Here is a 21482-nt window from a genome sequence, read left to right as displayed (position 1 = left end):
AGCCAGTACGGGGTTAGGACTAATGCAGTTGAGAAGATGCACAGGCATCGGTCAGAGGTTTGGGCACTTCTCATCAGGGGCTGTCCATGTAGGCTGCTCAAATATGTAATCTGTTGGATACAGCAAGAAAAACTAATGGGAAAGGGGTGTGATGGGTGTCTAGTGGGGGGGGAGAGGGGAACTGCTGCTGCAGGAAGGAGATTTGGGAACCTGCTTCAGGCTTGGGGATGAACAGAATGAAAGGAGGACCTTTATTTGTAAGGAAGAATATGGTAAAGCCCAATATTCTCTATTTGTAGTGGGTGAGGAGTCCTTAATCTTTAAAATCCAGTTTTTATAAATATAGGGCTGGCATCAGTATAAATGAATGTGGCCAAAATAGACATTGGAGTTCCTGATTTTCAATGGCATCACTTTGCTGTGTTGTGTTTGTTGTGAATCACACCACATGCTGAATAATTCCAGCACACCTCAGATACTTCCACTATGATTTAAATGAGGTAAAGCACAGTTTATATTTCCTCTTTGTTTTTCTTGAGAACCTAATGGCTATGGAGAAAGCGAGGACTGCGGATGCTGAACTATCAAAAGTCGAAAAGGGTGGTACTGGAAAAGCACAGCAGGTCAGGCAGAATCAGAGAAGCAGGAGAGTCAACATTTCAGGCATGAGCTCTTCATTAGGAATTCCTGATGAAGGGTTTATGCTAAAATGTCGATTCTCCTGCTCCATACTTGCTGTATTTTTCCAGTGCTACCCTTTTTGAACCTAATGACTATGTACATTCAAATAAGGAAGGTCACCTAGCCCTAAAACACCTGGTTGTTGAGTTGTCAGAAATTGGATATTTGACTGTACAAATGTTTTCAGGATTGGCAGTGGGCCATTCCTCCATTAGTCGGTTGATACACAAATATTTCTGAGTCTAGGTCAGAATTGAAACCTTGCATATTTCTACGGCATTTACTTTAGTATCCAAGGAATGCCAGACACATTAACACCTGGGTAACTCCAAACTGACAACTCCAATCATTATCCTGAAAGTCCCAAGGTTCACCTGAGTACCTACACAATCACCTGATTATACCTGAGTTGACCTGATAACTCCTGACTGACCCAACCACTCCACCCAGTTTCTCCCCTCACCAAAATGACTAATTCCCAACCACTTACCTGCATAACCTGGAGGCACAGTGGTTCAGTGGTTAGTAATGCTGCCAAATAGTGCCAGCAACCCAAGTTCAATTCCAGCTTTGAATCTCTGTCCGAGTGGAGTCTGCATGTTCTCTCAGTGTCTGCATATGTTTTTATCCATTGGTCCGGTTTCTTGCTCATAAAGATGTCCTGTTTAGGTGGATTGGCCAAGCTAAAATTGCCTGCAGTGTCCAGGGATGTGCAAGCCAGTTGGATTGGGAATGGGAAGTTGCAGGTTTAGGGGAATGGGTCTGGGTGGAATGGTCTTCCGAGGCTCAGTGTGGAGTCGATGGGCCGAATGGCTTGTTTCTTCTCTGTCGTGATTCTATGATCGTTTCTATAAACCTGACCATCTGTCTACCTCGCTGACTTGATCGAATTACATCTAGACCACTTGACGGCCTTCCTCATCATCCAATTAACCACTAGGATCAACCAGTCAACAGCCCCCCCAACACAAACTAACTACCCTCCTCCTCTAACCTGCTTAGTCACTCACAAATCTGAACAATTCGCACCTCACTCAGCTAACCACTGAGAACCATTCATTCACTCATCCATACATCCATTCATTCATTTACACATCCACTCACTAACAGTCAACTACTTAACATTTAAACTTTGCAGGTGGTGGCCAGTGTCAAAAAAAGGGATGCAAAATGTTTTCCCATGACTCTGCTTTGCTACAGTGGTGTTCCCAGCAGGGTTTTCTGCACAGTTCTGTGATATTTGGGATTCGAAGATCATCTCACAATGACTGGCAATGTTTTACCATGGATCACTGGACCAAGCAATTTTTTTTATCGTATCTTGAATCTGTCAATACTAGTCATTTCATCTCAGTAGTAGCTTCCATGGAGAAGCCAGTATGACATCTTCAATCTGTGACAGCAGATTTTTATTCTCAATTTGCTGAATTGTGTGGACTCTTCTTTCTTGGCAAGATCATTGTCCTTAGAATTGATAATCCTTCCTGGGAAATTAAAACATTGAACAGTTCTTCTTGAGTGTGCACCTTCGCAGCATCTGACTTGAATCTATCAGTGTGATGTGTTCACCAAGCTGTGCTGCTTTCTGAATTATATCAGTTAAAGATTCATCAGTGAGCTAAAATGGGATATACTGCTCATTATTTGCATTACCTCACACATTTTGCTGCTCCTTGGAATCCAAACTATTTTCAGTCTTGATGGGAGGCAGAAAACAATTCTATCAACTCTGAATAGTCGGAGGTTATACAATGCATTATGAGATTTTCATTGTTTTTGGAGATTCTAGGCTGTCATACCACGAAGCAGGTTTTGGTTAAGCATTTGGCAATCCCCAGCTGTCGTTGTTGTATCCTTTGCATAATTATTTTCCTGCGGTAAAGCTGGAGTTAGCAGTCTGTCATCATATGCCAGCAAGCTACCTGTAATCAAGAAATGTTCTTGGTCCTCAAGTTATGTGTTCATTGTCAATCCAATGGACCTTTGGTCTAGTTAACCTTCAGCACAATGCTAACAAATGCTTACACATTCTTCGTCACTTTTCTGGTCCAGTTGTAATTGGTGGAGCCAATTATGGCTGTCTGGATACCATCTATTTATTATATCAGCATAATAAATCTCAACGTGTTCTGTTTTCAACTTTGGACTTTGTCATGAGACTATGAAGTCTTCTACATTTTGTTCTTTGATTGTTCTTTAACTGAAATTTCTTTGATCCATGTGTTCCATGACTGGCAGTTCCCGGAACAATAGTGGCATGACCAGTTATGTTTTGACTTTAATTTGCTTGGCTCCTTCTGCCATTTGAAGAAGATTGAGGTCAACTTTTGTAGGAATGCTCAATAGTAAAAAAAGCTTGCTTGTGAAGTGCACAATCTCTACTATCTGACATCTCTTTTGTGCATATTTGTTTGTAGCATGAATGTAGTAGCAACTGTTGTACGTCCTGGACATGTAGTTGTGCTGTTAAGCATTGTAAATGATGCTTCTTCACCCATGGTACCCCACCTGAAAATACTGTGATACTCACACTTGATCAAGTTTAAAATTAGAGATATTGATTGATATTAATATCTTCTTAACTGAAAGGTAGTTAAGAATAATCTGTTTCCCCAAGAGATATCTTTGGCATCTCTTCTATTGTAGCCTGATCTACTTCACTAACTTCTTTGTGTGAAAAGATGAGAGTTCGCACCACTCTATTACTGTGCAGTATTTAAGCACATCTTCTGAAAGTGACCTGTTGTTTTACAGATAATGCTTTTTTTTTAATCAAGTCCTTATGCCTGTGAGGTTTCTTTTCTCCACAGTGCTGAAACTGACTTTTCGTATGTATTTCCTACCTTACTCTCTGTAGGGATTCTCACATGTGTCTTTAGGGTTTATGTACCTTCAAAACTGGATAGATTCTGCTGCAACACCTGTCATAAGGTGGATCTTTTCCTCATAGTAATAATCTGTGTTCCCGCTAGACTTCACTTACCATCTGAGTGACTTTGTCCAAAGTTAAATGTACTTTTGACTGTAATAGATCTGATACACATCAGTAATTCCAACAACAATTCTACCTCTTTTGGTTCGTTAATTTAAAGCTCCATTGTCACGTTTTTTCCATTAATCAGAAACTGACTTAGTATTAGGTCACAAAGGGTAGTGATAGAAAGCACTTTGAGTAACTGGTGGCCAGAGTCCATTGGTGTACCACAAAGATCAGTACTGGGACCCTTATCTTTTGTTATCTATATCAATGATATGGATGAAAATGTGGGGGGAATGTTAAGCATGTTTGCATATAACACCAAGATTGGTTGGGTGATTAATAGTGAAGAAAACAATTGCAGGTTGCAGGAAGATATAAATGGGTTGCTCATGTGGACAGATGGTATTTAACTCTATATGTGTAAGGTGATGAACTTTGGAAGAAGAAACAAGATGAGGGAGCATTAAATGAATAGTAGGACACTGGATAAATTAGAGGAACAGAGGGATCTTGGCGTAGTTATGCACACATCCCTAAAGTTCGCAGAGCATGTGAATAGGATAGTTGAGAAGCCATATGGGACACTTGCCTTCATTAGTCATGGCAGATGATATAAGATCAAGGAGGAAATGTTGGAGTTAGTTGGTTAGGCCACAGCTGGAGTACTGTCTGCTGTTCTGGTCAGCTCACTATAGGAAGGATGTGACAGCACTGAAGGAAGTACAAAGGAGGTTCACCAGGATGTTGTCTGGGAAAAAATCAACTGGGAAAAAACAATGACTGTAAAATGCTGGAAACCAGATTCTGGATTAGTGGTGCTGGAAGAGCACAGCAGTTCAGGCAGCACCCGAGGAGCAGTAAAGACTGGATAGGCTTGGGTTGTATCATTTAGAACAGAGAAGGCTGAGGGGGTTCATAATTGAGGTGTATAAGATTGTGAGGGGCATGGACAGGATGGGTAGGGAGCTTGCATTCCCCTTGTTGAGGGGTCAATCACAAGAGGGCATAGATTTTGGGTAAAGGGCAGAAGATTCAGAGTGGATTTGAGAAGAAAATCTTTTTACACAGAGGGTAGTGGGAATCTGGAATGCACTGCCTGGAAAGGTAGTGGAGGCCAAAGATCTTACAACTTCTATTTGGAAGAGTACTTGAAATATCATAATATTCAAGGATATGGGAAAGTACAGGAAATTGGGATTAGCGCACCTTTAGTAGTAGTTATGTCAGTGTAAATTTGATGGGTCTTTTCTGTGCTGTAAAGCTCTATGACTTTATAACCTACAGAAGTATCTATGGATTCCTCTTGAACCTAAATCCTTTTATTAAATCTTATGTTCTCTTTCAAGAATCTCTTCTAAGTAAATTGACAAAACTTATAAAATTTGATGAAAAGTAATGCTGACTTTTTTTACGTCTCAGCAAGCTACGGATCTGTAGTCCCTACTGAATACAGACGTGTACTTACTTATTCAGATGATTTAGTATCAAGTTTGGAAGCAATTCAATATCATAAGAATTGTTTTTTCAAAGATGTCCAATTTTATGTTCTATTTGGCCCATTCCTGAAATTGAAATTGCCTGCCATTTTTATTTCTACTGCCAAACCTTCCTCATGTGATTATTTAGTCACCTTGTTTTAAAAGTTTGTAAATCTATAGGCTAGCAATGTTGCTATTATGTGCTGATATACTGAAGGGATTTCCCATACCTTTGTGCTCAAAATTTTAAAAATGGCTCCTTTTTTGCTGAGATGAATTGTGGGCCTAAATAAATCTTTCTAATTCTCTTAGCTGATTTAAATATACTCTTTGCAGCTTTAGATGGTGGATCCAGTTTCTTTAATGGACTTCCCTCAATGATTCACTCCATCTGTGGTGTCTACAATTGGTAGCAATAATTCTGAGTTAAGGTTTATTTGTTTAGTTAATAGATAACTGAGTCTCTGTGAGTAAAATTGAAATTCCTGCTGAGAAATGGCAAACTTCAGAACAGCATGGTTACAGTCTGGAAAAGTTAGAATTAAACAAGTGATGACAGACTTCAGCTCAGGCAGACATCAGAAGGCACAGCTATGCAAGGGAAATCAAGGACCATAGAAACAACTAAAAACTAGGTCACAGATCCGGGAACATCGTAAAACAAAGTGGCAAATTAAAAGCGTACACAGACAAGGCCTGGTGGAAGGAGAAAATTAGGAAAATTGAGTTTGCGAAAAAAGCTAGAGATTCACTATTGAAAACCACAGTAAAGGTGGAAATCATTTATTTTAACTTTTGACAGTGGGACTCATCCAGGAAAAAATTGTAAAGCAATGGGAATTACTATTAGCACCATAGACAGAGTGAATCATTTTGTGAAATCCATGTAGGGAACTGGATTCATCGCATAAATACACAAAGTGTATGTTTAATTCAGTAAAGCCGCCAAGAGAATTGGAATTATTTATTTCAGCTGTAAGTATTCACCTGGACCGCTATAAAAAGGTTGGGATCATCAATTTTATTTGCACAAGGCTTGAATCTTCCATTTAAGTCAGACACCAATGTAACCTGTAAATTTTTGGGTGTGACAGCTTTATGGAGTCTCTAATTAACACTTGTTTTTGTGCGTCTCTGTCTAGGTCTGAGAAGGTTCTTAACCATTGACTACAGATTCTGCTTTTTGGAATCTTTCCCCATGATTCTGTTCTGAAGGGTTCTTGAATGTTCAGCTTTTTCAGGTGCTGTCTATCTACTCAAGCGTCCTTCCCAAAGCTATGTCTGAAGATTCTTCAAATCTCCCCCACTTACTGTCTCGTAGTAAGATGAAGTGAAGCCCATTACTGTCTCCATGTTGTATGATGGATCCATTTCATAACCCATCTTGGTGGAAGATTTACTATTGAATAGATTTACTATCATCATCTTCTTTCTTGGTAAGAATCTCTGGGACCAGCATGGTCTAGTGTGGCAGAGGCTCTTGTCTGAAACTAGGTATTGTTTATTTCCTGATAGCAACAAGATACATGTTACATAGATTTCGTAGACTAATGAAGGACTCTTTACTATTTAGTCTTACTTTTTGAAGGTCCAAAACCTTTCTCCCACCCAAGTCCATATGATATAATACATTGGGTGGAGGTTAATGCGTGCTTCAGTATTTACCCTTTCAGAGCTTAACACTCTTACATTACAGTGCACTTTCCCCTTGTATGACAGCATGATTGGAAAAAAGGTTTGAAGTAATGTATAAGAGGATAAGCTGCTGGAAAAAAAAGGTGAGACGAAACAACTTGCAGCATGAAATTATATCCTCCTAGGTTATTACAGGATCAATTCATTTACTTGAACTTTAGCAAGGAACAAGGTGTTGAATGTTTCCACTTGAGTTGGAATGGTCTCACTCAATCTGACACTTGCATAAATGTAACTTAATAACAGGATGAGAATGACACTACCAGTCACTATGACAACCATTGACATTGAGCTTTCTATTCTGGAAAGTCCAAAGTAGGGGCAGAGATTATTTGTAATATCACCAAGTTTACTACTTGTCATTGCATAAGCAGGCAGTACTGGCATTCTATAATTTGAAGGATATCATCAAATTCTCCGTTCCCAGAGAAAAGAAAACGGCATTGAAAAGGATTGAAAAAAAGGATTGAAAACTTCCACATTGACTATGTACCCATCAGTTGATAGCTGCTACTTATTAATTATTTAATATATTATAACTATAAAGGATTTTACCCTCTCTAGGTTTAGCTGCTACATCCCCTGAAGCTCTATAATATTCAGAGGTCAATGCCCATTTTACTGGTAACAATCATGATGCAGTCATTCATGCATTACCTCAAGATCACTGAAGAGCATTACTGGTGTGGTGACATCATTTTTCTTTGCAGCTTGTCTTATTATTTCTTCAGCCTCCTGTATCCTTCCCTTTATCAGAAGCCAGCGTGGAGATTCAGGAATAAACCTGGAATTACAAACGTCTTATTTAAATTAAAATGCATGAAGTAATAAAAAGGACTTGATCAATTACCATTAGGGTAACTGATACTACATATAATTTTATTCAAATTAAGGATTGGATTCAGAAATCACACTGAGAGAGATAAAAAAAAGATTAAAGTTTATGTGGAATTTGACATGATAAGAAGAATGGCTGAATCCTCTCTGGCATTGGTAATGGACTGCTCATCTCAGACAGTGTACTGGACTGATATGGCATTTAGTGCAAGGAAGCCTAAAGAGGAAGAAGCAACTGAGCTATATTTCTTTGACTTTATCACCAAACTTTATTAAGCACTGTGTGAAATGGAAAATCTAACTGGAAGATTCAAATGTCTTACATAAACTTTAATCACAGTGAAATTAGGAGGATTCTGCCTTCGGCATAAATACATATTTCTCTTTTCACATTCTTCAGATGATGTACAATAACTCATGTGGTCATAACAACAATCTATCCCATTAATTTTAAAATATATTCCTATGTCAAATGAAAATTTTGGGAGATAGACCACAGCTCTGTATTTTCTTTCCAAAGTCAAATGAATAAAGTTACTTGATTTTGTTTTTTTTTTGTATGATAAAGGATTGATACAGGTCCTAGGGCAATGGATTAGTGAACATTGTCAGAAAATTAAGCTGTTACTGTTTTAAGATAGAATGCAACTGTAGCACACTCTGCAGGAATGTAGTTGGACCATACCAATCTCGTGCCTAATGTTCAATAATAAGAAGGGTTATATGCATTTATATTCCACTGTTTTTTTCAAATATCTTCTAGAGGCCAAATGAACATGTTGAGCAAAGTATTAATTGAGGTGGGGTGAGGCAGAGTTGGATGGTTTATTGGTCAGGGAGTCCATTGGACAGAGAGAAATCAAGGGCTGATTTGCAGGGAAGTTATCAGTAGGATTTGGAAAAAAAGAAAATCCTGTAGGAAAACTAAGGGGCTTGATGGAGAATTCCAAAGCCTAGGGTGTAACAGTTAAAAGGTATGAGATTTAGAAGAATGGGGCACAAAACAAAAGAAAGAGGATGAAGAATGTGGAGAAACCTCATGGGACCTTAAAGTTGAAATGAGGAGCAAAAGGGAAAATGGGGAGCTTGGTCAGGGAAAGATCAGAGTGTAAGAAAGGACTCAGACTGTGAAGCTTTACATCATATAATATCTATTTGTAAATTTTATAACGTGCACATACAGGACTTTGGTGAGAGCATTGTGCACATCTTTCATTTCTTTATTTAAAAGTGGATAAATTCAGTTTAGAGGGAGTGCAGAAAAGGCTTGCTGGACTGAATCCTATGACAAAAGGACTGCTATGTGATGACAGGTTAAGATTTTATTAATTAATTGATGGACATGACCATTATCAGGATCTATTGCCCGTTCCTAATGCCCTTCAAATAAGTGACTCAGTTCAGAGGGCAGTTAGGAATCAAACTTTGAGTCTGGATTTGCAGGTAGGCCAGACCTAACAAGGACAGAAAATTTCCTTTCCCAAAGAACATATAATAGCTCCTCAGTCACTGAGACTAGATTTTAGTTACATATTTTGTGAAATTCATTCCCCACTAAACTGGATTTGACTCTATGCAGTCGGAGCATTAGCTGGGTCTGGAGTGTCAGGCCAGTGGCATTACCACTGCACCACAGTTCCTCAGACTGACTTAAATATAATGCTTTGGAAAAATGAGTGGTGATCCCATTCAAATGTAGGATTTTGAGGAGATGCAAATCAATAGCTTTTTGGATACTAAAGAGAATATGGCTATAGTATTGGGGGAGGGTTGTGGTAGAAGACCAGTCATTCTTCTTATCTTTTTTTCCTTACATGTTGAGAGTATTGTCCTCTTGAGCCTCACTCAACCATCTACAACTCGTGCACAAACAGTGATTACCACCAAAGTATTTTCTGTAGAAGGCATTATAGTAACACTCAAGCCTTCTCTCACCTGACATGCACAAGTCCTTTAATAGAAATGAGAAATGGAAACTGAGGTTGATTTTTTTTTCTCTTTAACCCAGTAAAGCAAACATAGGAACTTAATCATCCTATTCCATCCCTTGACCATTCGGCATGATTCAGTTAAACAGCTGTTAGCTCGACATCATTTGCCCACCACACTGCATATTCCTTGGTAATATCATATTGCATGATCTATCAAATTCTGTTCAATTCCCTAACATTAACAGACTGTTGTAGGACAGAATTTCAGATTTTTGCTACACTGTCTAACCCTTTTTGGTGCTCATTAGTGTTTACAGACAGAGCAGCTAACTTCAAGAATTGAATATGCAAAAGTTGCTTTTTAAAAACAAACTAAAACTCTTGATTAATGTTTCTCTTTCTTCAGGACTTATCAGAAATTTTCATATGATATTAAATTGACTCTTTTAGTATTTAACTCAAATTGAACGAAGCCTGATTTGATATTCAAATGAATCCATTAAAATCAGAGAGTTCTGCGGGTTGTGTTCCAGTTAATAATTATCCAAGAACATGAAACATGTTCAAATAAATAATGGAAGCATTTTGGCAGCTAAGCAGACTGTTGCATGGTTGCACATTTGAGCTGCAGAGTTCTCACATTTATTCAAGCTAATACGCAAGTAAGCTTACACCTCTTCAAGAGGAAGTGCATTTTAGCAGAAGAAGGTGCCTGGAGATCATTGCAGAGAGTGAGTAAGGTCTGGGGAAGATACAAGAATGAACCCATGCCACTGCTAGCCCATGACTTTGCTGACTCCCCAAGCCCTTGTTATTGCCCTCCTGACTCCTCCTTCCAATCCTCTCACTGCACACCCAATCCCTCACTGTCCTGCTCTTGTGTTCTTGCCACTTTTCTTGCTCCCTTCCAAGCCCTCATCACTCTGTCCTCACTTTGACTCCAACATTTGTTCCAAACCCTTCCCAAACTCTTGCCACCCCTCCTCCTGTTCCGTTTGCCAGTGGGTAATTCATCTGCATTGGAACTCCAAAATAAATCATTTTAATCAGAGAATCTGTGAGGGTTCCAATGCAGTTAATAGTTACTCAGGAAAGGTTAGGCTATTAAAGACCTAGTCTTACTCCTGGTTAGCTATTAAACTGACCTCCCAAACTACCACACCCATCCTTAACTGCACTTCCCCCAGCCTCTTTACACATTCCAGACCCTGTCTTGACACCTCCCCAACAAGATCCAACATCCCATGCCTCCCATGAGGACCAGACATATTTCTCTCCCATTGCTGGACCTGACTCCCTTCCTGCTCCCCTGGACCACACCGGTCCTGTGCGGTGCTGAAAACCATGAAATGATGACAAATTGATACATAAGTTTCCTTCTTACACACCATTCTTCCTCATCTCATAATCTCTTCTGATATACAAGACGGAATACAGGAAAGAGATAGCATGCTCGGTCACATGATGGTAGCAAAATGAAGGAACTGGTAATTGATTTCAGGAAGCGGACTGGAGGGCACACTCTGTCTGTATCAGTGGTGCTGAGGTGGAGGTGGACGGAAGCGTCAAGTTCCTATGTGTGATGATCACCAACAATCTGTCCTGGTTTCCCCCACATCGATATTACAGTCAAGAAAGCACAACAATGCCTCCACTTCCTGAGAAGGCTGAGGAAATTCAGCATGTCCCTAAAGACTTCTATCAATTTTTATAGATGCACCGTAGAAAGCATCCTACCTTGATGCATCATAGAGAGGTATGGCAACTATTCTTCCCAAGCTCGTAAGAAACTACAGAGAATCATGAACACAGCCCTGTCCGTCACATAAACTAGCCTTCCATCCATTGATTCCATCAATAATTCCCGCTGCATCAGGAAAGCAACCAACATAATTAAAAATCCCTCTGACCCCGACCCCGATTATATTCACTTCCACCCTCCTCTGTCAGGTAGAAGATGGAAACGTTTAAATACATGCGCTAACAGATTCAAGGACAGCTTCTTCCTTGCTGTTAGCAGGCTTTTGAATGGGCCTTCCAAATTTTAATGCTAATCTATTTCTGCACCTTCTGTTCAGCTGTTACACTGTATTCTGCACTCTTCTGTTATTTGGTGCACTTTGTATGGTTTTGGTCTGCCTGTATAGTATGGAAAACAATGCTTTTCACTGTACCTCGGTATATGTGACAATAATGATAAATCAAATCAAATCAAAACACTGCAGGTGGCAGCAGCATGGACCTTTTATTTTCATTATTTACAAAATAGCATTGTCATAAGAAAAGTTTGGAGCTAGAAAATTTCATGAATATGGATTTTCTTGTTCCAGAGTCTTCTGATTATTGAGGACACAATCAGTCGAAAAAGTTAACATTGGAAAGGCAATGGTTTAACATGTTAGTCATCCAGACTCAACCCAAGGCAGTGAAATGACTGGATCAGAATTCCAATACATTGAGTATCCAGATGTTATTATTAATTTATGAGTTAGAACCCTCTTGAAGTAATGTTCACCATCACCATCTGGATAGTAATCTCTTAAAGCTGATTATCTACCTATTCCAGAACCCATTGAATTGCCATGTGCAGTGAAGATAAAAAATTATCCCCAATGAACACTTAACTTCTCACCATAGTCAAGAAGCTGTTAGTACATCTTTTTAATATAATGCCAATGGCGATCTTGAATCTCATCCTCATTTAAACAAGAGTTTTAAATTATTTTATCTTGATTGAATCCATGGCAGCACTTGATGAGAAATTAAAGTGTGGATACACAGGTTAAATCTCTAATTCCTACTTACCACCACAAAGGAATATACAGAAAGCCAAGGAGAGCCAACGTCAAAATCAATATCTCCCAGCTTCGTATGAAGTATGCAACAAAAGGCAGGAACATATAACCGGCTGCGTAGGAAGTGCCAATCCCTATTGTAGCATATATGATACGAACAGATTTCCCAACAAGTTCAGATCCTATAACGGTAACAGAACAACAGTGATTGTATTTTTTGAAAACAAAGAAAATGCTGTAAATAATCAGCAGGTCAGACAGCAACTGTGAAGAAAGAGAACAGAATAAAATCTTTCACTCTGCAGCCTCGGTCTGGTGGCAGCTGCAGAAGTGAACATCACTTCTACTCAGGGAGATTTGATTCCCTCACACAATGACAAGCTTCACATTACATGTGCAGGCCACTTGTGCAGGAGCTGGAAGGAAGTAGCTACTCCCCACGTTTATTTAGTTCTGGGACCATGTTTAAAGTGTATTCAGCTGGGCATTCATTCCTTGCAAGTCAGAATCGTTACTTGGGCTCTTGACTGGACACCTGCAGCTAGGCATTCTGGTCAGGATATTTTGTCTGTCAACATAAACAAAAACAAGCATTTTGAATTGGGCTTTCACTCAGGAACAGCTTTTATATACTGGCTGGCATCTTAGAATGGCATCAAGATCTAAGATCTTGAAAGTACCATTATCCCAGTTAAAGGTTACTTACTAGTAACACCTACCTCTAATGGTAAAGTTATTAATGAGCTGATTAATAATGATTTTTGCAGAATCAGAACAAATCCTCGTTGAGTGGTCAGGCTTGGGGCCAAATTGATGCCGACATTTCATTTTGAGTGAAAATGCCTCAGTGTCTCAAGGAATATGAGGTGGATATCAAGATGATTAATGGTAATTTTGCCACAATTAACCTTGATATTTACAAACAACTGAAATTTTGCATATTAAATATTAGGGATAATCTTGTGTAAAGAGTCACCTCAACCTTTCCAATTTTGATCAGCTTCATAGAACATGGAACATTACAGTGCAGTACAGGCCCTTCAGCTCTCGATGTTGTGCTGACCTGTGAAACCAATCTGAAGCCCATCTAACTAACACTATTCCATTATGATCCATAGAATATTTGATACATCTCAGCCAGTCAATTTGAAAAAGGAGCTAGGAGCTCCTATATAGGGGAAGCACACAGTGTGCAAACAAGGGAGCATTGTACTGTCAACCCATTTCATCATTACATGAAGAAAATTCTGTGGGAGCTGACTCTCCAAACACTTATGCCATTTTTTAGTGATGCCAGTTTATGTGACAAACAGTGCAATCAATGAATTGGGGCTACTGCAGGTATGATAAAAATACCAATACCCTCAAACAAACACAATGATCTTGCAACTATCAACAGAGAAAATGTGATCAGATCTTGCAGATCATATAGGATACAGAGAACAGTGAATTCTGAGCATGCACAAAGAGCCCAAGTTAAAATTGAAGTATGAGAATGACAGAGTCATAGATCAAAAAATACAGAAGAGGCCCTTTGGCCCATTGAGCCTGTATTGTTGAAAATATACTATTAACTGTACTAGTCCCACTTACCCATACTAGGCTCATAGCTTTGAATGATATGACACTTCAAATGTTCACTCAAGTTTTTTTAAAGGTTGTGAGATTTCCCGTCTCAACTACTCTTCCAGGCAATGCATTCCAGGATCCCTGACAGCCCTCTGGTAAAAAATGTTTTCCTTAAATCCATCCTAAACATCCTGCTTTGCACATTAAAAATATGACCCCTGTTATTTACCCTTTGATGAAGGGGAACACCCGCCTTCTATTCACCCTGTTCATGCTGCCCCCTCAACCTTCTCAACTCTGAAGAAAACAATCTGAACTTATCCAACCGTTCTTCATAGCTAAAATACTTAGAGTCATAGAGTCATAGAGATGTACAGCATGTAATCAGACCCATCGGTCCAACCCATCCATGCCGACCAGATATCCCAACCCCATCTAGTCCCACCTGCCAGCACCTAGCCCATATCCCTCCAAACCCTTCCTATTCATACACCCATCCAAATGTCTCTTAAATGTTGCAATTGTACCAGCCTCCACCACTTCCTTTGGCAGCACATTCCATACCCGTACCACCCTCTGCGTGAAAATGTTGCCTTTTAAGTCTCTTTTATATCTTTCCCCTCTCACCCTAAACCTATGCCCCAACCCCAGGGAAAAGACTTTGCCTATTTATCCTATCCATGCTCCTCATAATTTTGTAAACTTCTATAAGGTCACTCCCCAGCCTCCGACGCTCCAGGGAAAACAGCCCCAGCCTGTTCAGCCACCCCTGGTGAATGTCCTCTGCACCTATGCGGTGTAATCACATTTCTCCTATAATGTGGTGACCAGAACTGCATGAAGCATTCCAGCTGCGGCCTAGCCCTGCCAAAGTTCTATACAGCTTCAACACGACCTCCTTGTTCTTTTAATCTATGACATGACTAATAAAGGCAAGTGTTCTGTGCACCTTCTCAATTAGTAACCTTTCCTGCAAGCATTTTTTTTATTCACTCATGAGATATGGGCATTGCTGGCTAGGCCAGTTTTATTGCCCATCCCTAGTTGCTCTTGAGAAGGTGGTGGTGAGCTGCCTTCTTGAACCACTGCAGGTATCTGTGGACAAGCACCCCAAGGTCCCTCCATTCCTTTCAGCTTCTAGTGTTGTGACATTTATTGCACATTCCCTAGTCTTATAGAATACTATGAGGCTTAAATAAAGTCATTGTGAAGAAGATGTTTCGATTAACAAGAGAGACCAGGATTCAAGAGCACAGCCTCAGAGTAAAGGGACACCCCTTTCGAACTGAGATGAGGAGGAATACCTTCAGCCAGAGGGTGGTGAATCCATGGATGCTGCCGCAGAAGGCTGTGGAAGCCAAGGCACTGAGTGTATCCAAAACGGAAATAGATAGGTATCCAATTAGTATGGGGATCAAAGATTAGGGGGAGAAGGCAGAAGAATGGGGTTGAGAAGCATATCAGCCATGATCAAATGGCAGAGCAGACTTAATGGGCTGAATGGCCTGATCCTGCTCCCACATCTCATGGTCTCATGGTCTTGTTACTTTTTCCAAAGCGGCTCACATCACATTTATTAGAGTTAAATTTCATCTGTCACATATCTGCCCATTTGATCAATCTGTTTATTACCTCCTGTAACCTAACACCTCGCTGTCAACCACCCAGCTAATCTTTGTGTCATCCACAACATTACTTACTAAACTCCACATTCTCATCAATATCATTTATGAATATCATGAACAATAAGGGACCCAGTACTGATGCCTGCAGTACACTACTGCACTCTGAACCCCAGTCAAACAAGCAGCCTTCTGCCACCACCCTCTATCATCTGCCACTAAGTCAATTTTGGATCCAACTTACCCCAGTTTCCCATGAGCTTTTACCTTCTCTATCAGTTTCCCATTTGTTGAACTCCATATAAACAACATAAACTGCCCATAAACAACATTTAGTCATGTCCTCAAAAAATTCCATTAGAATTTTCTTTCCTATGACAGCTCAGAAGATTCCTTCACCTTACCTAGATTTCTAAGGATACTGTCAGAAGCAAGAGCAGTTGAAGGTGAAGTTCATCCTATATTGCTTTTTCACCCAAAATTCTTTGCAGCAACCACAGATGTCGTCCTAACCGACCTAATAGTAAATTCTTCATCGCAACAAACAATTACTGCAAAGATATTCATCGATAATTCAAAATCTTTGTATAAATCCTGAAGGATTAAACCAATAATCTGCATTCTTCCAGCTGATTCATTAATTTCTGCATCCTAAACTTAAGACTGCAATCCAAGGAGCTCATTATATTGCCAGTGAAGAGGAACAGTGATATCTACCCTCTCATTTTTGATGGTCCCACTTCACCCATCAGCTGTGTTTCATTGCTAAATCATCTTTTCAACACAAAATATTGTGACAGAGTACTACAAGGTAAAATCAATCAAAGGGTCGAGTAAAGGAAGTAGATTTCCTCTCAACAAACACCCATTGGTCTTGATTGTGACACAACTGCCCAGAGACAACCAGACCTTTCAACACTGAAAGGTGTGGTGTGACTTTACTAAACCTATTCCACTCATTTCTGCTGTTGAGTTTATGATTTGAGATCAGCCCACAGACCATTGCCCTTCTGGAACTTCTTGAACAATGAGTCCAGGGAGAACAGTAAGGCTGCCAGAGCATTTAAATCTGTGAACACCACATTTTGGGGGTAAATGATGAGGTTGGAAATAGTTTCAGTTCAATATTTTCAGTCAGTAGCATCAAGAAAGTACTTTCAATGATGTTGAAAACTGCGAAAGTACCTGTGGGAAAATGTAGAGTTTGAATGTGCAGTTGAGCCTCTGAGATATACTGTAGTGTAACAGTAACCTCAAGAATCATCTGAGAGAACTTCTGCTAATAAGTGGCACTACAATAGCTTTAGACGGAAATATCTTCTGCACAATTGTTTCTTTAATGAATACTACTGAAATAAACTTGAAATGTGCCCTGATCTTATCTGAGCAAACAATTCCATTCTCAAATAAAAGGGATGTAGAGGTAAAATGTATATACAAGGGCTGGAGGCAAGGAAATAAAGAGGCAGCAAGCTGTAATGAGGTGGGGGAAGAAATAAGCTTCAGGGAGCAGCTGGGGAAAGGAAGAAGCTGCAAGATGACTACAGGAGATGGTAATTTTACAAGAGAGGTGATGGAAGGGGATCTGCAAGGTGAGAGAAGGAGGTTGCAAAAGCTATGGGGATGAAACAAACTACAGGTGAAGCATAGAGGAAAACTGTATGGGAGATGCACAAAGGAGAGAGAACAGTTTTAAATCTGTCAGTAAGGGAATACTCAGCTCACTATTAGCCAGGCAAATGTGAAATCACTGATACAATCAGTTCCTTGGAAATGAAATTTGAATTTTTAGGTTAAGCCTGCATATTTTTAGGAGCTATAACGCCGGGAAAAGTGAAATGGATGCTACTGAAAGTGAAATCTGAGATGCGTGAGAAAGGTTGGTCATTACTGTACTAAGATATTCTGGCTGTTAGCATATATGCTGAAAAAGTATTCGCTATGCCTTTACCAATCTCAGAAGAAGGGCTGTTTACGGTGATGGCTTTATGTGTATTAGATGAATGCCAGTTATTTTCAAAACAGACATATGCTGCTAATTTATGCATTTTGTCTTGTTTCTATTTAACTAGAATGATAAGAAATTAATAATTTCCTTGTGTGTTGTGACTTTCAGTTCAATGGAGAATTCATAATTATTGAGAATACTGGTAAATTCTTCTAATTCTGCTTCTGTGTGTGGATTATATAAGGCTTATGTAAATCAAATACAAAAGGTATTGTAACTTTGGGATTGGATTATTAAATAAATTGGAAATTATAAAGCAAAAGGCGTTCTTGAAAACTAAGGTAGCCTTCAGGTTATTCTCAAAAAGAGATCTCAGAATAAAAATGCCCTATCTGATAATAAAATTGTGAATATCAAAATAATAAAATTGCATTAAAAACCTCAAGTGGAACGTGTTGTATAAAGAAAACTAGAATTCCATTGCACATTCTGTAATTATTCAATTTGAAAAGATTTGCCTTCAGGCTCTGTGCCTGATTGGGAAGGCATATTTTTTGCAAATATATGCAAATATTAAAAGTCTAACAATTATATTGAAGTACCTAAGATTAGAATATGCTATATGGAGACAAGACGAATTTCATTGCACAATTTGCAACTATTTCGCAGTGTGATTTTACAAATTTTAGGAACAAAGTATATTTTGGCAAATAATAGAAGTGCCCAAAATTTAATACTAGCATTCTTCTGTATTATGATTATTGTCACTGAAGTTTGGGAATCAGAGCTCATATTTCATATATTCTGTTGCTTTTCCTCAATTAGTGATTGACTGGTTTATACTCCCAGCAGAAATATTCTGGTACCTTTCTCATTTTGGAACTTTTTGACCATCTGCCCCCACAAGGATTGGGGAGAAAAGAAGAGGCCATAAAACTGAATGGATGTTCTAAAAATTTTCCAAGTCATTACATAATGACCAGAATTTAGCAGTCTACTGAGAATGACAGCATCATCAAAGGTAGCAAGGAAACGGATAGATTCTTACCTAGAACAACAGCCACCATATAGTTTGAAATTGACCCGAGACCCACAAGAAAATTGAAAGTGCAGAATATTTCCCAGTTTGGAGAAAATGTTTGAATTATGCCAAATACAGTCTGTAAAGCCAAGGTTAAAAACATAACTTTCTTCCTTCCAAATCTGTAAAACAGAAACACATAATATGTTGACTTAGACGTTACTGTATAGTCACTGACATAAGCTTACACGTACTTATTTACATGCTAAATCATGCATATATTTGCATGTGTGCATGTTTATTCGTGTACAATCAATGAAAATTGATCAAAGTCCCAAAGTGTTTATAGACACTACTTTAAATTCCAAAAGGTGTTGTTTTCAAAAGGAGGACTGCTATTTAAAAAAACCTACAGATTTAAACCTCATGATTGGCAAAGTGTGAAGACAATAGAATGTTGCGGATGGAAGTTCTCAGGGTCACTTCAAGGCGGGAGAGACCTATTGAACTTGATATTGAATCCAGAAGGTTGCAGAGTTCCCAATTGGAAAATAAGGTGCTGTTCTACAGCTTGTGCTGAGCTTCGCTGCAGAAAGCCCATGGTAGAGATGTTGGTGAGGGAACATGGTGGTGTGTTGAAGTGGCGGGCAACAGGAAGCTCAGGGTCATTTTTACAGATTCAACATAAGTGTCTGCAAAGCGGTTGCCCAATCTACGTTTTGTCTCCTCAACGCAGAATAGACTATTTTGTAAGTAGTGAGTACAGTAGACTAAATTGAGTGAAGCTCAGGTAAATCACTGCTTCACTTGGGAGGTGTGACATGGGTCCTGAATATTGTGGAGGGAAGAAGTAAACAGGCAGCTGTTACACCTTCTGTGTTTGCATGGTAAGATGCCATGGGGGTCTGAGGAAGTGTTGGGAGTGAAAGGAGGAGTGGACCAATGTGTTGTGTAGGGAATAGTCTCTGCAGAAGGCTGACAAGGAATGGGAGGGAAATATGTATCTGGTGGTGAAATCCCATTGAATGTGACAGAAATAGTGACTAATGATCCTTTGGATGTGGATGCTGGTGGGATGGTAGGTGAGGACTAGGTGGACCCTATTGCTGTTATTGCTAACAGAGGGGGTGAGGCCCAAATTGTGGGAGATGGGTCGGACACAACTGGTCGAGGAAGAAGGTGGACATTTCACAGAAGCTGGCAACATTGGAAAAGATGCAATGGAGATGGATGAACTGGGAGAATGGAATAGAGTCTTCATTGGAAGTAGGGTGTGAGGTTGCATAGTTCAGGTAACTGTGGAAGTCAGTGAGATTATAGTGTATATTGGGGACTAGCCTATCCTCAGAAATGGAAACAGATATTGAAGAAATTAAAGGAGGAATCAGATTTAGGTGAAAACAGTGTGGAATTGAAAGAAAAATTGATAAATGTTTCTAATTACGGATGAGAAAGGGAAGCAGCACCGATGATGTCATCGATATTCCGGAGAAAGAGTTGTGGGTAGGGGGCTGGAGTAGAACTGGAACAAGAAATGTTCCGTGTACCCCACTAAGAGACAGGCATAAATGAGACCCATGTGAGTACCCCTGGCCACATCTTTGACCCAAGAAAGTGAGAGGAGTTGAAAGAGAAATTGTTCAGAGTGTGGATGAACTGAGCCAGGTGGGAAAGGGTGGAGATGGATCAGGATGGTTCAGGGCTTTTTCTACTTGGGGATCCCAGCAGCCTCTAGAACTCTACATTGTGTTCAATAACTTTCGAGCCTTCTACAACATCCTTTCTTGTTTTTAACCTACTTCACATCTGGTCTTTTTATGACATGGATTGCTGTCAGCAGAGTCATCCATTCTTGCATACTTTTTAGGCCTATTATCACATTACCACCAAATTCTGAGGAAGGGTCACTCACCCCAAAATGTTAACTCTGACTTACTTCCACAGATGCTTCTACTGAGCTTTTCCAGCAATTTCTGGGTTTTGTTTCTAATTAATAGCATCTGCAGTTATATCACATTATATAAGTTGCAATCAGCACAGCTAACCCATTTTCCTCACTCTTAGCTCTTATTATCTTTTATTCAGCTTCTTCTGTTTTGGCCTGCTAACCACTAGCGCCTTGTTTAGCTCCCCCTTTTATATCTCTCCCTCTGAGCTCTGTCTCCACCTTCCTCTCAACCACCCCTCATTCACTTCAGCTAGCATAAATACAAGCTTTTTTTTTCCCAGCTACTAATAGTTCTGAGGAAGAGACACTGGATTCAAACCATTAACTCTGCTTTCTTTCCACAGATGTTGCCAGAGCTGCTGAGTTTCTGCAGAAATTTCTGTTTTTGCATATTGCGACACTCCCGCCTCTGTTACCTCATTCTCTGTCTCTGGATATATCATGGAATATGGAACTACTGATTGTGCTCTTCGCTCAACCATGCCTCAGTGATAACAATTAAAACACATCCCATGTTTTAACTTGCGCCGCCAACTCATCTGCCTTGTTCATCAGACTCCTTGCGTTAAAATAAATACCATCCAACCTTGCCAAACACCCTAGTGCCTTTACCTACCAATAATTTCTATACTTTCTTGGCTCACTTGCTATTTCTTTGCAATTTGGCTGTGCATCACTCCCTGCTCACCCTTCCCTTAGGATCCTAACCACACCCCCCAACTAAATTAGTTTAAACCCTCTGCAGGAGTCCGAGCAAAACCTCACCACAAGGCTGCTAGTCCAATACAGTCCAGTCCACCTTCTCCTGAAATGGCCCCAATGTCCCAGAAATCCAGAGACATCCTCCTGCACCATCTCTATAGCCATGCATTCAACTGACCTCACTTCCTATTTCTGTACTTACTAGCACCTAATTCCTGATTGCAGGACTCATCTCTTTTTCTCCCTATGTCCTTAGCACCAATACTTACAAAAAC

At 39.7% G+C, this 21482-nt stretch overlaps 1 protein-coding gene and 1 long non-coding RNA gene across 3 annotated transcripts in view; one reads left to right on the top strand and one right to left on the bottom strand.

Moving 5' to 3' along the window:
- LOC122556570 overlaps nt 1–21482 on the top strand; it is a 248550-nt gene that overhangs the window by 58234 nt on the left and 168834 nt on the right. The gene's annotated exons all lie outside the window — the stretch shown is intronic.
- The window catches only part of LOC122556568 (solute carrier family 22 member 5-like), a 74174-nt gene that overhangs the window by 16716 nt on the left and 35976 nt on the right, over nt 1–21482 (bottom strand). For both annotated transcript variants that reach the window (XM_043703384.1, XM_043703383.1), the window contains 3 exons: nt 18585–18739; nt 12408–12579; nt 7492–7618 (listed from right to left, as the gene is read on the bottom strand). In XM_043703384.1, the coding sequence (XP_043559319.1) occupies nt 7492–7618; nt 12408–12579; nt 18585–18739 (454 nt within the window). The remainder of the gene's footprint in view (nt 1–7491; nt 7619–12407; nt 12580–18584; nt 18740–21482) is intronic.

The sequence above is a fragment of the Chiloscyllium plagiosum genome, chromosome 14 (assembly GCF_004010195.1).
Source record: "Chiloscyllium plagiosum isolate BGI_BamShark_2017 chromosome 14, ASM401019v2, whole genome shotgun sequence".
Classification (NCBI taxonomy): Eukaryota; Metazoa; Chordata; class Chondrichthyes; order Orectolobiformes; family Hemiscylliidae; genus Chiloscyllium; species Chiloscyllium plagiosum.
The sequence above is the reverse complement of the archived record's forward strand: the minus strand, read 5'-3'. Positions and strand labels throughout refer to the sequence as shown.